Source organism: Corvus hawaiiensis, chromosome 5, assembly GCF_020740725.1.
Source record: "Corvus hawaiiensis isolate bCorHaw1 chromosome 5, bCorHaw1.pri.cur, whole genome shotgun sequence".
NCBI classification, from domain to species: Eukaryota; Metazoa; Chordata; class Aves; order Passeriformes; family Corvidae; genus Corvus; species Corvus hawaiiensis.
The window spans coordinates 43,218,524-43,236,097 of NC_063217.1; the positions used below are offsets into that span (position 1 = coordinate 43,218,524).

At 35.8% G+C, this 17,574-nt stretch overlaps 1 protein-coding gene across 1 annotated transcript in view; it reads right to left on the reverse strand.

Annotated features, from left to right (window-relative positions):
• Positions 1-315: 315 nt before the first annotated feature.
• Positions 316-17,574, reverse strand: part of TACR3 (tachykinin receptor 3) — a 37,858-nt gene continuing 20,599 nt past the window's right edge. Inside the window, exons 4-5 of the mRNA XM_048305209.1 lie at positions 5,633-5,829; positions 316-2,728 (exon numbers count right to left, since the gene is read on the reverse strand). Of these exons, the coding sequence (XP_048161166.1) occupies positions 2,413-2,728; positions 5,633-5,829 (513 nt within the window). The 3' untranslated portion in view covers positions 316-2,412. The remainder of the gene's footprint in view (positions 2,729-5,632; positions 5,830-17,574) is intronic.

Consider the following 17,574-nt stretch of genomic DNA (forward strand, 5'->3'; position numbering starts at 1 on the left):
CTTCAGAGGCGAACTACAGGAATCGTGATGGTGTTTTTTATACCTCTAGCCTACCAAAATATAGCGAGATTATCAACGGGCTAGTTGTCCAGGAGGTTGCATCATAAAACAAAGTGAAATTGTTTCACTAGAGGTACAAGTTTGAGGAAGCCACCATTGCTTTCTTGATACTTGTCAATGAAGAATCATAAAAGTTACACAAAGATGATGTTTTATACATTCATGATGCTGTATTTTTATATACAGCTTTTTCAAATTTATCCTCTACATTTTAAAACAATAAATTTATCAACACTGATTTTGTGATAGCCATAGTTAGAAAAGACAGTTTATTTAACAAGTATACATTTTCTCTATGTATGTTTCTCAGAAGTTGTACATGAGCAGACAGAGGACTTCACAGCATATGTTTGTAATACATCACCATCAGGTTAATATACTTAGGGTCATTTTTTCATTTGTGTGTGGCTGGCTGTCTTGGATCTTCTCAACAGAGTTGTTAAAAACCTGTGAAGATTTTTAAGTTCTTAAAACAGTATTTCACGGGAAAAAATGTAAAAGTATTTTATAGGCATTGCATGACATTTGCTGGATTACTACACACGTCAAAAAAAAAAAAACAAAACCCAAACAAGGACAAGTGAGAGTACTGCAATGACATGATGGAAAATAGCTGGGTTTTTTTAGAGAAACAGACTGTTGAAAAGCATGGACTGACATTTAGAAGGAAAGTCATTAATGAACGGAGCTCTTTGCTTCAGTGGATTTAAGATCAGGCCATAGATGGGAAAAGTGTAAGTCTGGAATTGTGATACATTTTTATAAGAGTACAATACTCTATGACCAGGTTCTTTAATTATTCCATGCATAGAGAGTTTAATGTACTAGGTTTATGTATTTGAGGATATTTTACCTGATGCAGGGTTTTGATTTAGTAAGTGATACCACAGTGCACTGAAATCACTATACAAGTTACACTTAGCAGAACATAACAATTGACTATATACTTGAATCACAATACAAACATGATTCTTATTTTACTGTTCTTGTATGATATGCACACTGTTACAATGCTCATTATCCCCAGTTGCTGGGAAGGAATGTGGACTAAAGCCAGCTCAAGCCTTTCTTCAAACTTCTCTTTATCAATTGCTCAGCTTTGGTGCCGTGTTGGGTTCAGCCAGATAAACACTGCCCTGTGCTGGTTTAGCTAACTCAGGAAGACATTCACACTCTTTTGCTAATGTTTTAACTGTTTGATAACAAACATTTATGTAACCAGTCTATCCATGCAACTGACATGTCATTTAACTAAAGTAGTTATTTAGTAATCATTTAACTAAAAATAAAGTAGTCATTTAACTAAAACAAAGGCTGCTCTCATTCAGCTTTCTCTGCAACAGTGGATTTTGTCTGATTTTGGTGGGAACATGTCTGTGTAAGAATGCCTAGCATATTTTCAGATGCAGGCACAGGAGTATTTTTACATTCATCAAGCTATGAAAAATTTGTGAAAAGAGCCCAAATTTTTTTTTTTTCCCTTGTGGAAGTCTTTCATCATGAATCTTGTTACTTTATCTTTTGCAGAGAAGAGTTCATTGCCACAGTGGTATTTTTTTCATATGCGAATCTCCAGTTTAAAATCTTTTGACCTTTCTAAAGTCAATGAGAAAGGTTCTGTTAAGGTCACTGGAGACAGACTTAGTACTAAGGTACAAAGCTGTTAGACATTCATCGAAGCAATATATTCCCCTGGAAGTACAGATCCCATTAGAATCTAATGTTTACTAATATGCAAACTTTGGTAGAATTTAACTTAGTCTCCTAGTCATGTTCTCCTGTTCTTATATATATTTGCAAAATTGTACTGCTGCAGACAGAGCTGAACTGCATTCATGTGAACTTAATTTTATCTATTTGTCTGGGAATGGGACTAAATTGTAAAACAGCTTAATAGACATGGGGCTCATTAGGTGTTCATTATAAGTACATTTTTATAATCAAATCTTATGTAATTTTGTTACTGTAGAATTAATACACTCGTAATGGAAAATATTGTACATTTCTGCTACAATAAGTAAAGGAGCCTGTTACATTTCAGGAAGTCAAACATAAATACCAGAGGTCGGAGACAACTCAAACAAAGTTTTTTATGCCATTGATTTATTTTGGATAATCCCTACAAACACTGTTGTGTGTAAGGTGCAACTGTGCTTTTGGACTGAGGCATACGTGTGTCTTCAAATTCCTCTTTCTCTCCCAAGCAAAAAAAGTAAGAGATTGCTGAAAATCTCACAATATTTATAGCTAGGGTTTGTTAGTGGAATCTGGTTTGCTTTCCTGTGGTATGAATATCAAGTCCCAAAGTAGGAGAACGTTGACCAGGGTTGCCCTTCTAGCAATGCGAAATGTTTAGGAATAAACATCTGCTGATGTGTGCAGTGAACTGATGAGGCTTGAGGCCATGGAGGCGGTCTTGGAATTCCTCTGTGAACAACCATTGAAGTTCAGGTCCCTTGGAGCTGCTCTTTTCTTATGGCTGGTGTGCATGCTGTCTCCATCATTAGTGTCGAACACCACTGTCATGCTGGAGTCCATCCTGGACACAGCGTAGAGGCTGCTTTGCCGTGTGGGGTGAAACCTGGCTGCCTTTAGCTCCAGCTCATCATAGCTGGACACCTCAATGAAGGGGCACCAGTGGAAAGCTCGCTTGAAGCCAGCTCGGAACCTAGGAGGGAAGAAGCCTGGTGAAAGCCTGTGCTTGGCAAGAGCCAGCCTCAGGCCTTCATCTGAAAACATACATGGTGCTGGCAGGGCACTGACTTGGCAATTATCCTGCCCCTACACCTGGGTGTGGTGAAGTCAGTTGGAGTTTCCTTGACTGAAGTCTGAATAGGGTAAAAAAGATGGTAGTAACAACTAATGTTGGTTTCTGATTTTCTATATGCTTTCCCTGCATTTTAACAGTGGTATTTTCCTCATAATAAATTTCCTGTCCTTTGCCCGTGCTTAAGTAAACAAACACCAACTTTCATAGAACTGTCTTCACAGAAACTATTTTTGATTTGACCTCTGATGAAATCTGCATTTTCATCTTCTTTCAGCAAGAAACTTTGTAACGCTCTTTTCTCTAAAATACTATCCCAGTTTCCAAATTTCAATATCTCTTCTGTGTTTCTCTCTTAAGAGATGCTTTTACAGGAATGGTGTAACGACTAATAATTGTTTGTGTAAAATATTTGGAAAATAATTTTTAATAATTAAAGAGGATCCTAGAAAGTTGAAATCTGAATGTGAGCAATATAAAAACAGGTGTTTTGAGGCTTTAGATTATTAGAGTTTGCAATATTCATACAGAGTTATTTTAATTCAGAGGCAGGGATTTACCATAAAGACCATTATGTTTTGTGTGTATCCATTTCCAGAATAGACGTTTAGTATAATAGAGGAGCAATTCCCTATATATCTATGTATAACTGGAAAAATAACACCTTTTCACCTAGACCTAAAGCTTACCTGACTTTCTCACTTGTCTTGCGTCTTTTCTTTTATTCCAACAATCAGCTCTGTTGTTTATCCTGTCTGTAAGTTTTTTTACAAAATGGTTCAACTACCACAGTGATGTCTGCAGTTAAGAATTCAGATGAAGTGTTCAGTTAAAGTTAACTGATCTCACAGAAGTGACTTTTCCTTCCTCAAACTTTTAAGTTTGCCATGGAGTTCTCACATGATGACAATGGAGCAGGTAGGTTGCTATGCAGCATTCTCTGTTTACATGCAGTCCATATTTTGGAAAAATACTGAAAGAACCTCAGATGGAAATGGATTTAGTGATGGGAACTGTAAAACCAAAACATCTTTAAACTGTATTACTTTTCTTGGCACTTTCCATCCTCTTTCTAATTCAGGGCATGTTTTTTTTTCATCTTGAAATGATGCTCTCTTTATCTAGATATGTAATATCCTAATTAGCCTGGAAGATGAAGCTGGGAATGGATGTTCTAACTCTGTCTGATACTAGATCCAGCAGAGACATGAATTTATCTGACTCCCAGCAACAAGCTCTATTTTCCTACTTAATGAAAAGGAAGCAGACATTCTGGCATCTTCATTTCAATATGGACCTTAATTATAAGAAAATTGTCACCAGTATTTCATTCTTGCATCAAATTCTGAACAAGGTGACCTTTAGTGTGTCTCAAAATTATTAATTTTTCTTTGGCTGTATTTTTTAATCCAGACGTTTAATTTTGCAATGTGCAAGTGTCAACATAAGCCACATCAGAAATAATTTTTTTTAAGAATGCTTTTGTAACTGTGCCATTAAAAGTTTTTCGAGAAAATGGGGTTAGTTTAGAAGTTTTAGCGTAGTAATTGAAAAATATGAGGCCTCATTCTTCCTTGCCTTTGATTTTTGCAGACACTTACTGAAATCTGGTTTCTGTTGAAATTAGTGGAAAATTTGCCGTTTGAGTTACGGTTCTGTTCTGGCATGCTAAAATTTTACCTCATCTTTTAGCAGGTGTAAATGATGAAAAGAGGCAGAGAAGGCTGTATGAATTTAGTCATTACCTTGTCCTTTTAAAAGATCATGAATATTAATTGTCATAAGTTATCCTCATCAAGGAGGAAGACTCCAGTGTTTTTACACCAATAAAAACTCATTAGGATTTGTTAACTTCATTTTTGATTAGACTCCTTTTGTCAGGTACTGCATGATCTTTAGCGGGGGTTTAGAATTATCTTGCAAAATTGGTATAAAGTTTGACAGTAATTAAACTTGGCACTGGCTGCTAAGTCAAAAGAGATTTGAAATAATATTTAGGATTACTGATTCATACTGACTGAGTTTGTGAAGTAATTAATTGTTCTTGGTGATCTTTATTTAATAATGCTAGAAGAAATACTGGAGAATAGGATTGCCAGGAAGATGTTTGTGTAGATCCTGGTCCTACAAGTTGAAATGAAAAACTTGAGTCCCTTCTGTAATGCAGTAGTCTCAGACTATCAAGTATCTGTAAAATGTTACCAAACTCAACAGGTGCAGTGCCTTTGAAATTCCGACCATAATGTGTTGCTATCAAACAATACTGTAATTTAGTATTGAGTAATGAGAATATAAGTCTTTGTATAATATTTATGAGCCTGTTGCAGCTCTCAGAGCACAGCAGAAATCTAATGGTGAGGTATACAAAACACAGTAAATCACGTTTTATGTTACGTCCTTCCAGCAAAACAAAATTGGGGCTGCAGTTAGTGAACATATGGCTTGCACTTTATATTGCTAATGGCCATCTTCTTTATTTTAATCTTTTGCAAACCAAAAACATTAACCTGCCATAGATTTTTAAATTTTGCAAGTGGACATAGGAAGGACTGGTTTCTGAAAACTGAATTTTGCTCTGAAATTTTAAGTACACCAAAATATTTATTAGAAGTACACCTTTGGGTTTTTGGGATTCTTTTCAAGTACAAACCTAAAGAAAGGTTGGTTTGTTTTTGGTTTTTTTCATTTTTTTTTCTTTCCCACTCACTGAAAACTATTTAAGTGAAAAGTCTATGTCTTTTATTTGATTGAAACAATTTATATTCTTGTTGACATTATGCATCTCGTTTCATAACCAGCTCTTACCTCTTATTAAGACAGCAGTAGATAATGGGATTGTACATTGTAGAGCTCATGGCAAGCCAAAAGCTGGCTAAATAGATTTGCTGAATGTATTTCCACCGATTTAATTGTTGATAGATCCCAGTAACTATGAAGTAAATGTGGTAGGGCAGCCAGCAGACGGCAAATGTCAGCACAACCACAATCATCATTTTTACCACCTGAAAGAAAGAAATAATAATGATATTTTGCCTTTTTTATTTGGACTAGCATTTCAACATCCATTAATAATTTTCTTGTAATTAATTTTTAAAGTTAGTCAAAGGAAAGATGAATATGCTTTTATATAGTTTTTCATTTTAATCTGACTCTCTTAATTATTTTATTTCTTGACTGGAGATATTCTTTTACCTAAGAAAAATAACATGAAAATCTTCCCTAACTTTATTTGTATTTATTTTTCCAAGTAGTGTGTTTGCTTACTTATATTTGGCTATCTAAAATAGCACTTTTTTCTGTAGGCGTAATCATGGCATAACGTTACAGGGTGTTTTATTAGGACCCCTCATTCTGATCTTTATTTACCGTGGTGTGTCTTTTTTTGTGGGCTGAGAGTCTATTTCTTGTCCCCAGTTTTCAGATGTGATTTGAATAACACTAGGTTGTAGGAAATGAGCAACTGCAGCATCCTGTATAATTTCAGAGCCTAACAATTCACTTGGCTGGTGATCTTTATTTGTTGTTTTCTGCAGGCATCACAACATCTGTTAGCTACTATAGTTTCCAGTAAGCACAAATGAAGAGGAGCTCTGTTTTGTGCTCCAAACACATGAAGAAATCTTGCAAGTCATGTAAAATTTTCACTCCCGTCTTTCTCTTTTCAGCTATGTGAAACACTAATCCAGCTACCATTTTCAGTGCAGTATGTCACATGTTTACACCACAGGTTTTCTTTTTGTAGCTAAAATGAAACTAGACATGATAGATCTATGCTGGGAAGTCTCTTGTTCCTTTGTACTTGTGAATACTGAGGAATAACAGGAATTGCTATTAACAGTCCCTTTATTTTCTCTGTACAAGGTGGCATTTCATACTGTTTCTAGTTTTACCTGAGGGAAAAACCAAAAAGCTGAAATTTGCCATACTTATGTGCCTTTGGTTAATACTTTTATAAAATTCCAACTAACATAATTAAATTATTTTCCCTATAAATGTTATGGTGTCCTATCCCATATTACATCTTCCTATGGGAAACATAAAGCAATTTTTCATTTAATAGCTGGCACCAGTTTACAATCTTTCCTGCTGGGTGGGACTGTAGGGTGCAAGATTTTACTTATAAGAATATTTATTATTGCTGATATATATACACTGATCATCACTTAAAGGTAAAAAAGAGGCATCTGACCACATATACAACATTAATAATAGTTGGTTCTTCTAAAGCACTTTTCATCAGTTAACTATAAATCATCCTGTGATCAGGAAGATCAGTATTATTATAAAGGAAGGCAACACAGCAAAACATTGTATCACTTTCACCTTTCACATGTACATCTGTGTGTCTATATCTAAGCATATATAGAAGTTTATGGGACTATATATGCAATTTTTTTGGGTGGGAGGGAAGAGGTTATGATATTATGTGGACTTCCACTTTCTTCTGCTGGGGACTGGGCACTTCCAGCTCTGCCTTGCACACATTGTATAGATAGAAGACTTAACTCTGTAGTTTTACCACAATACTTAAGCTCTCTGTCCGCTGATTTACAGGTGCACTTTGCTTGTTACTGTGTTCTTATAGATCTGTCAGGAATGGTAAGTGTTACCTCAGCGACTTTCAGGACTTCTGTAATTTCAGAACATTTGAGAGTCTAATTACTTACCTTGATTTAATTAGCAATTCTTGCAGTACCATCTGTGCATGTGAAATTGTTCCTAGAGTTACTAATCATTGGACTATCATAGGTCCTAAATGAAAGGATTTGTGTGTCCAGATTTTCAAAATGTAAACAGACAAACCTCTATTTACAGTTTACATTTCATCTGTGCAGTGCTTGAGAACCAAAACAGTAGAGCTTCCCAGCAACTAATGTAGCTTAATGTGATTGAACACTGTGTCACTCATGCCCCAGAGTTGCTAGAAATCACAGAAAGAGTCCAGGTTGCTCATTTGGCATATTCAATTGTGTTAATATTTTCCAAAAGAAAGTTGTTAGTCTTTTTTCTAACATCCAAATGCTTACTGTCTAGTTTTCTGTGTTATATTGAAGGGCAAGGCAAGCAGTGCTTCAAGAGTCTACTTAAAAGTCTCCTAAAAGCTAATAAACCTCCACAATCTGTACAAAAAATAGCTTTTAGATTTCAGCTGCTGCAAAAATTAACCCTGAAGGAATGAAGTTTTGGTTTATATTGCTGTTAAATATAATATTTCAGATTTTCTTTAAGGGAACAGAAATCCCCAAATAACTTTTACCCTGCAAAGAAAATCAACAATTTTTATTGTCAAAATTTCAGGCAATAAAATCCTAATTTTGAATGTTTTAACTTTTTAAAGTTTTGAAATGAAAAATGCCAAATCACCCCCAGAGAATTGCATCTTTTCCTGCAAATTTACTGTTTCATTTAAAACAAAATAGTAATTTTTAAAACAGTGAGAGTAGTATAAGATTTTTTGTTGCTGTTTCTGTCTGGAAATCTATGATTAAATATTAAGTCATCATCATTCTGAAAGCAGAAACTTCTGAAGCAAATAGTGGAACTAGATAAAAAGCTAAAGATGATTTTAGATGGGCATTAGCATTTGATTTAATTTGTGAAGTAACAAGTCACTTGAATGACACACAGTGAAACGTATTACATTTTTAATCCTTCAGGTTTGCAGCTGTTTTTCATAAATGTAAAAAATAATCTAAAATGTACAGAATCATTTTTCTCTCAAGTAAGGCTGTATCAGTCTGCGTTCCACTGACGTGAATGGTGATATACTGATAAATGTATGTCTATGGGCAGACATAAGATGGTGTTTCCTTATTCATGTATAAAATGGTTTTTCCCTGGATCAAAAAAGTACAAATTTTTCCTGGAGAAAGGGACATTTAAGAAAAGTCAACGTTTAGTTGTCATTTTGAGTATTTGTGCACTTACTGACATACGTCCTAGAAGATAAGTGAGATATTGCAAGTCTGTGTGGTGTAAAGTTGTTGGAAACAGAAGGCAATTAGGGTTAAATTTGAAGTCAACCACAGAAGTCGTGAGAGGAATCAAAAAGCCCTAGTCTGTTCTCATTTTGTCATCTAAGAATGACTGTGTGTTGGCAGAAACAGAGGAAAAAAAGAGAATCAGAGGAAAACGAGGGAGATTATTACCAATTTCCTCTTCTCTTTCAGAGAGAGGCACGCATGCTGTGCAAGGCCCTACCTTGCAGTTTATAGCTGCAGTTCTTGTCCATAATGTTGGTCTTCCCAGTATAAAGTTTCATTTACTGATTATATCAATAACTATGAACAGAACATGACTTCAAGGTCTAAAAGTCCAGGGCACCTTGAGTTTACTTGGAATAAGTTCTGATGAACAAGTGCCCACAAACCAATAGGGCAAATAAATTAAACAGACCCACTATGAATTTACCACATAAACCTGATTGTCTTTTCCCAATTCACTAAAGAACCTCCAGTGACACTTCACAGGTCCAACTGCAGAGTATAAAAGACAGCTTCAGTGTTGGGGTTGTTTTTGACTATTTAAACCTGTGACTGGATAAAAAAAAAAGTTCTTTTTAATAAGCCTGTTCTGTTTCACTTTTTTGAGATATTACCATTTTTCAGTTGCTTTTCCTTCTGTTCCGAGTTGCACAGAATTCATTAATAAGGGTTTGCTCTTGTGCATTAGGAAACATTTTCAAAGCAAGAAAATTACTGAATTCAGTTGCTTGGCTTAAAGTCTAGCTCTGTTCCTGCCACCATTTCACCATGGAGCTTTCCAAAGTGTGAATTGCAGTGAAAATCGCTAACCTTTATCCCAGTGGCACCATTTTCCCTGGTGTTCTGTTCAATCTCCCTTTGTGTATTGTGGGCACCAAGCATGACTGGAGGAAAGAGTGTTTTTTCTGTTCTAGGCAATAGTTTTGTTAAAATGAGTCATACTGAGTCTCTGTTGTGCAACCTTCGTGCAAATTTAGAGGCTAGATTGGTAAATGGAAAACCAAAGTATTTGTTTTCTGCACTGATTTTCATCAACCTGTTCTGCTGATATTGATGCACTGCTGCCTGTGTCTAGTAAAGAAAGTTAATTTATGTGCTTTGTGGTCTTGTTCATTCCTTTAAATCCTTTCTGTCTGAGTAAGAAGCATTCTTTCATTAATGAATGTAATGAGGAAAAAATACCTTTTTTGCTCTTTTAAGTATATAAGTTCATTGGAATTGGAGTTTGCAGGTTTGCCTTTGCTGTGAAACATTTGAAACAGTAAAAGTGAAAAGGAACTAGCAGATTCAGCTGCACTCAGAAAAACCAGTAAGTACTTTTTTTCCCCCCCCATACTGTTTTTATTTTGCATGAAGAATAGCTAGAAAAACAGTCTAATTTAGATGTAGCATTGAGAACAACTCTTGAAAGATTAGGAATAAAATATACTTTTCTGAGAGACTCAGTCGCTGCTGGAGGAATATAGCAATTCACATTGCAAGGCATTGATTTGCCAGCAGTACCTAAGACTTGAACCATGCAATCATTTCCTTTTCAATCTTCTCTGCAGCTCCTTATTGTCTTTCTAAGTCATCTTTGATACTGCTGCTTCTACAAGTACAAGAATTTGGCTTTTGATTTTATTTGCACTTTTATCACACAGAACAACTTAATTACTTGCAGAATTTTTACTCCTGGGTGTTATGCAGATAGAAATGAGAAGCAACCAATTTGAGCCCATGGAGTGTAAGAATGTCTTTGCTTACCCTCTCCTGGATGTTATTTATTCATGAAGCAACTTAAACACAGTCCACAGATAATCCCTGAGGATCATAACTTTTGCCCTGTGCTCTTTTGGGAGAAATAAAATGCCGCACTAACATTTCACAAAGTGTTTCTTTCAACATGTTAGCATGCGGCCAGTAAATCCACTTCCCAGTCCTGGGGACATACATAGCACTTACGCATGAAGCACCAGAGAGAAAGGAACACAGATATGCCTTTGCTTCTCCACTATGCTTATTTGAAGTGAACTGTTTTTTGTGCCAGAAAAGTAGGATTCAAAGGGTAACTCTAATGGCAGTAGTACAGAAATAGGACTGACTGCTAAGATACCAAGTGCTTTGACAAGCTCAGGGATTTTCTGTGTTCTCTCAGCTCATAGGAAAGGACAGATTCTTAATAGCTGAAGGAGATGCACGTTTAGGAGGAGAAAGTATGCGAGAGCTTGGAAGTCTTTCAGCTAGGTAAGGTACTTGACAATTCCAATGCTCCAGATAATTTTAGTCTTCTGACTTATGCTTTCCATCTGTTTTTCTCAATTGCTTGAAATAAAGAAACTGTTTTTCATTTCAGTTTGCATAATCCCTTGTCGCAAACAGAATTCATAATCATTTACTTTGTTATTTAAGCTCTGAAGTTCAAAAATGTATTCTCTTCTAGTGTGAATACTTTTTAATTAGTTTGCATACTTCCAAATGCTAAAATGTGGGGCTCCATCAAACCAAAGCAATTCTGACATTTTTTATGAGTGGCCTTAGCTACTGCTATTTTTAAATGATGTTTCCCCAAAGTTGCATAGACCACAGGTTTGACAGTGCCTTTGAGTTTCTCTCAACATGTCAAGAAATATCTGTTCCATTGCAAAAAGGGGTAAATATTTTGCTCAGAGTTTTATTTTGCTTGAGAATGCATGATTTTACAAGCATCTGATTGGGGACAAGGAGGAAAAGTTTCCACAAGCTTTATGTTACTTTATCTAAGAAGAGATGTCTAAATTTCTCACAAGAGAGATTGTTGGATATTAGGCAATATGATAATGTCTGCTGCTGAGACTGAGAGTTTTTTTTCTGTAAGCTGGACGACAAGTAAAGGTAAGTGGCTTTGTATCATTGTCTTGGTCTTAAGCATTGAGTAGCATAAGAAGTTTATGTTCTTTAGAAAATGACTCTGTGTAGCTATTGTGGGATTGACATTATTGGGCATGGTTATCTACCTGAGACCTAGTTCTGGGAAAAAAGTGAAAAAGCTGATCTAGTGCTTTTGTACTTAAGGTTCATACCACCACTTATTTTACAGGACTTTCATTCCAGGTAAGGAAGGAATGATGGGACATAATTCACTTCCATGCCTCTAACTAAATATGAGATTTAGTGTGGGGGAAACAAAATAATACTATCTTCTTTTGTTTTCCCAATAGGGGTAGTTAATTCTGAAGTCCACTTTCTGACACAATTCTGAAAGCGTTCTGGAGTCTTTAATCCTCATTGAAGGCTCTCCCAGAACCTTGCCAATGTTTAAATGAATTTTCCATATAAAACTTCTGAAGGAATGGTAGTAGTGAATGTTCTCTTTTGGAAACTAGGTCTTATATATTGGACACTGCAATAAACAACTGATGAATTATGCCAATGAATTATGCAAAAGTTGCATACCATCCTACCTGTGGTTTACTTTATCTGGACTCCTAATAATGGAAACTGTCTTCCTGAAACTGAGATGGTACCTTTGGTTATCTTCAATAGAGGAGCACAGGCTCTTATTTCATATGGAAAGACTACTTTTTGAATTGTTTTATTTCCAGTTTATTCACCTAGGGCAATTAAATAAGTGATTTATATAATTAGAAGCCATTTGAATGTTTACCATATTTCTCTATAATTTTGGCACCAGAATATCATGGGAAGGAATGCAGATTATTTACTACATAGTTTGAAAAACCTCTTCCTTCTCTTTTCTGTTGATAAGAAAAACCTATGAATTATTCCTGGACTTTACTTGTGTAAATTGGTAGGCAAAATTCTGTTAGGAAAAAAAGCACAGTTAAAGCTATTTTCTTATTGCCATCATAATTATGCATTTGCAGTGGTAGTAGCATCTTCCCTTACAAAGGTTGAAAAAAAATGTTTATTACTACCTAAGGAAAAAAAAAAAGGCAAAAAAAAATAATATTGTCCCATTGTCCCCCAGTCTATTTTCTTTTAAGTTGACTTCAAAGAAAACTGTTAATGTCAGTGATGTTGAGGTTTATGTTTTGCATTTGATGCACCTAGTTTGTTTTCGTCATTCTGCAAATGGCTGTACAATGTTGTGAATTTATTAGGAGAAGTAGACTTGTGACTCACACACAGAACATTTTGGAAATACTTGGTCAATAAAAAGTGATATATGCTCTGGTCAGTTATTGATGAAAAGTATCAGGAGTGTCATTCTCCTGACAGCATCTACTTTTGTACAGACAAGCACTGCTTCAAGAATTAAGGTAATCACATGACTTGGCCATAATGGTCAACACTTTGGTCATTATTGCACTGGTTTGATACTCCTGTGATATCCCAATTCTGTGGAATAAGGTATAAGCTGACCCATGCCAGGGTGGCTGAAAGTGTTTCCTAGGAAACCTGCTCTAAAACCGGGAGAAATCAAAAAACTACTATTCACCCCAGCAAATGAGTAATGAAATAAAGCTGCTTTGAATAGGTTATTTACAATGTTGCAGTACAGTAACTTCTAAACAATGAAGTATTTGAGTTAAAGGATTATATTTGTTAGGTGAAGGCATTAATAGACATAACATAGGCACCCCTCTGTGTGTAGGTGTGTAGATTTCTGCTTTAACTCAGAAAAAAAACTGTGCTGAAGTTATGTTTTGTTTTCATATGAAGAGCAGCCTGGAATGAATGCAAAAGTGTGTAAGTGCAATACTGGAACTGCAGTTCTGTTCTGCTGAATATACAGATCTTGGTTCTGCAGTCCTCCAAAATGACTGATCAGATTTCCTGGGTTTTTCACCACACAGATGCTTGGCAGTGTTCCAGAAAGATCAACAGACTGAAAACTCATGCTGAACTAATTAGTTCATGACTTCCCTCCAAGGACTCGATGAGGAAGAGATTTCTTATGTGCTCTCTCTTATCTCTTTGTATATATATGTGTGTGTATATATATTTACACACCCATGCACACACAGGACTATCCATGTGGTCATAATTTAGGATATATAATGGGATAACTTTGACTGCAGATTATATAAGACAACAAAAGACCTTTTGAAGTTTCCAAGGTTTGTTTATATGGTGGTGAAAAAATTTGCATACAACTTAAAGAACACACTTTGTCCTTCCTGAATGTGGGATTTTAAGGTTATCTGTCTGGAGGATCAGGTCCCAGACTTGAACTTGGGGAGAACTGCACAGAGAAAATGAAGTCTGTCTTAAAAAACCCAACTCTATAGTTTGAAACATGGAGGTCATAATCTCCATGCTGAAAATCTGAATGTTGAAAAGGAGACATTTGACTTTCATTTGTCTTTCTTGTAGGTATCTTGGTTTTATTGTTAAAGAACATTTATAGTTGAATTCAGCAATGCATTTGAAAACACACTGAACTCACTAACATTGGAGTGAAGCATTGTTGAAATTTTTGGTCTGTTAACCTAGTGTTACTTCCCTTCTTAATAAATATGAGACATTACTAAGCAGAAATTTTTGCCCTAGGACTGTCCCTAGACTTAATATTTCACATAAGTTTTCTGCCACCAGTTATCAGAAATAGAAAAATAACGAGGAGAAACACCACAGCAACTGTGAGTGCACAATTCTGAGCGTAATCACTGACCCTGCAGAACCAGTCTCTTAAATCTGCCCCTGACGTGGAGATGTTGCCGGCTGTTCTATGGAAAAGTTATAACCAGAAAACTTCCATCAGTTTGTCAGTAAATACTTAAACTGGCAAGGTTTATGCACAGTATAAAGCCACTTTTAGTATTTACTCTGCTTTTACTTCCCTGTGGTTGCTGCTTGAAGCATGGATGATGCCTGTGGAAAGATGTGTTTGTTCACAGTTCATAGCTGAGTTTTAGGAACTTGAGACAATGAATGGAAGCTGGCACTGCTGTGGAGTGTTCTGTAGCTATTCAGATATAGAGAGCAGAGAAAGCAGCTTCCAGTAATTTTGTTACATTTCACTGTGTCAGTCGTGTTCAGAAAATGATCAAGAGGTCTGACTTTATTTTTACCTCAGTAGGAAATCTTGTTCAAAATTGTGGGCAAATCATTAAAAAGAGAACAAATTGCTAAAAAAAAAAAAATCCTGAAAAGGAGAACAGGTGAACCCTTTTTTCTTTCAAGTTCTAAGACCATAAAATAGCTCTGTAAAAAATATTTTGGGTTTAACATGCAATGAAAATAATTCCCCTGTACCTCATGTCCCAATCTTTCCCTAGGCAACTTCTAAGCATGTGAAGAGTGAGACTGTGAAATAAAAATTATGATTCACAACATTAATAATTACTTCGCTCATTCCCTACATGTTTAGTAGGTTTTCAGTCCGTATACTCTGTAATAGGAAGAGTTTAACAGAACTTTTTAAAACTTAAACCCAAAGATTATTGGTTATTCTGCCTCATGCTACTGGAAAAAAGTGCTTCTTTGTGTGCATGTCTTTAGGGAGGGGGTTGTACATTGTAATCAATGTGATGATTTTGCAATAATTTAATTAATGGCAAATGAAAATGCCCAAATCAGGCCTTCCTGTCAATACTCTATATTCTTGCTGAGATTTTTGATAACTGTGGGAATGTATTACGGATCAAAATAGGAAAAGATATCTTATTCTGCTAGTATTTTCACCACAAAGATATTCATATGATATTCTGACCCTCATTACCCTTTTGAAGTTTTTCTTAAGAGAAAATAAGCTTTAAAAAAATCCTTTTACCTGTAATAGCAATTACTTGCAAGTAGAGACTTTGACTATTGTGTTAATACCAATCTGGTGAGTCTGGCAGGGTATTCGTGTTTATGGTTATGGAACAACTGCTCAAAATCTTAGTGGAACACTAACATTTGTAGTCTGGTCCAATAACCTTCTTAATGAGGAGTCGTGACTCACACATGCAGAACCATGGAGAAGAGCAGCAGACAGGATCAGCATCTGTGCTTTGTAAGAAGCATACTAAGCAGTATGTCACATCTCCTAGTGTAACTAATTCCATCTGCAGGGTTACAAACCAAGTTTTAGGCACATGTAAGTTCGTGAAGTCAGGCTCTAGCTTTATTAGGATTCTTTTACATCTACCATATTAACAAGGGTTATTTCATGCTTCCCATAAATGGTCAGAGTTAAGGATATCATAGTAAGAGGTGCCCTGAAGCAGAATGAGAGGAAACATACCTTTAGTATTAATTTTTGTAAGTAATTTTACCTGTTACATTTCACTACTGAGCATGATTTGGGAAACACTTTGCACTGGAAAGGTAGTTGAGAGAAAAATATTTTTGTTAGAAAGTATTTAATACTAATTTCCCTCCAATCTGGGATATAATCTCTATATACCAGTCTTGATATCTGCCTCATTTAATGTATTTACTGAGGAGTTTTGTACAGCAAAATAAAGGCATGCCAAATAATTTTGATGATGAGACACTTTTAAGCAACTTTGCTGCTACAGAAGCAAGGCAGAGAAAGAATGTGGATGTGGGAGAACTGCAGGAGCAGAAATCCAGCTTTGCAGTGCTGGTCATATACTTTGTATGGTACCAGTAGTGATTGTGTCCCTGGGTGGGGTGGTGGCAGTGACAGATACCACAGAGCAGATCGAAACTGCTGGACTGGTACTGTGCTAGTTTTGGGGGACATTTTACCCTGTACTTCCATGGGTAGGATCATACTCAGAAAAATTCTGGCATTTGCTCAATTAAGGGCTAATAAAATTATCTGCTGTGAATTTGTTTGCCTGTTGTGAACAGATGAAGAGGAGACAGATGTTATTGACTGATTATAGCATGACCAGGTCATGCATTTAATGAAAGGAAAAAATGAGATATTAGGATCTTCCAGATGAGGCATTCTCAGTGGAGAACAGAGAATTACCCCTGTGCAGGACCATGGTGACACTACATTGCTGGAATTCCTTGTCTGGTTTTGGTCACTTGTTGCATAAAGATGTTATGTAAAGATGCTATAGAAAAGATCGGAAGCACTTTTTAAATTTATATAACAAATGTAAACAAAACCAGAGAGAAAATGGATATAAAAACATCTGTAGAGGTGACACCACTGAGGGATATTAAGTAATTAATTAAGCTATCTGAAAATAGTGACATAAATAGAGCTGTTTATAAAGAAATTTAGCCTGGAAAAGTGAACTCTAGGATTGGTGAGATTTTTTAGAAGATGGAGGTTTAAGATGATACCAGAGGAATTCTGTTAGAGTTGCCTGTGGTGACAGGTCTGAAGGCTGGTTCCTATTCTGTTTTCATTTAACATTTAAATATTGAAAGAGACAAAATGACACTCAATGAGTAAGTGGAGAAATTACTGGACATAGTTCAACATCTTCCAGTGTCTGGCAAACAAAGGACGAGCTTGTTTTCAGGAGAGCCTTTAAAAGGATCTGAGAATTCCTTCTTACTGTTTTTTTTTTTCTTTTTCTTTACATTAAGTAAGAAATGTGACATTGTCAAACACAACCATAGATTAAAACTTGCCATGACTCATTGATGTGAAGATCTTCAAAAAGATTGTTTCTAGAGTAGTTTCACAAAGTCTGAGGTACGTGACTGTGATTATAACCTTGGAGGAGACTGATTTAAAAGTATGAAGTCATAAAGTCAGACTAATTGCTTCAGAAATTTCTCATTCAATTTTTTGTATTTCACACAGAGGAAACACAGTGTATGAGCATAACAAGCTGACACTTTGTGTGGTATTTTTGTCACACCTTCAGCTGCCTGAGGAATTAATCAGCAGACATTTCCATGTAAGGACCGGAATCTTTAAAA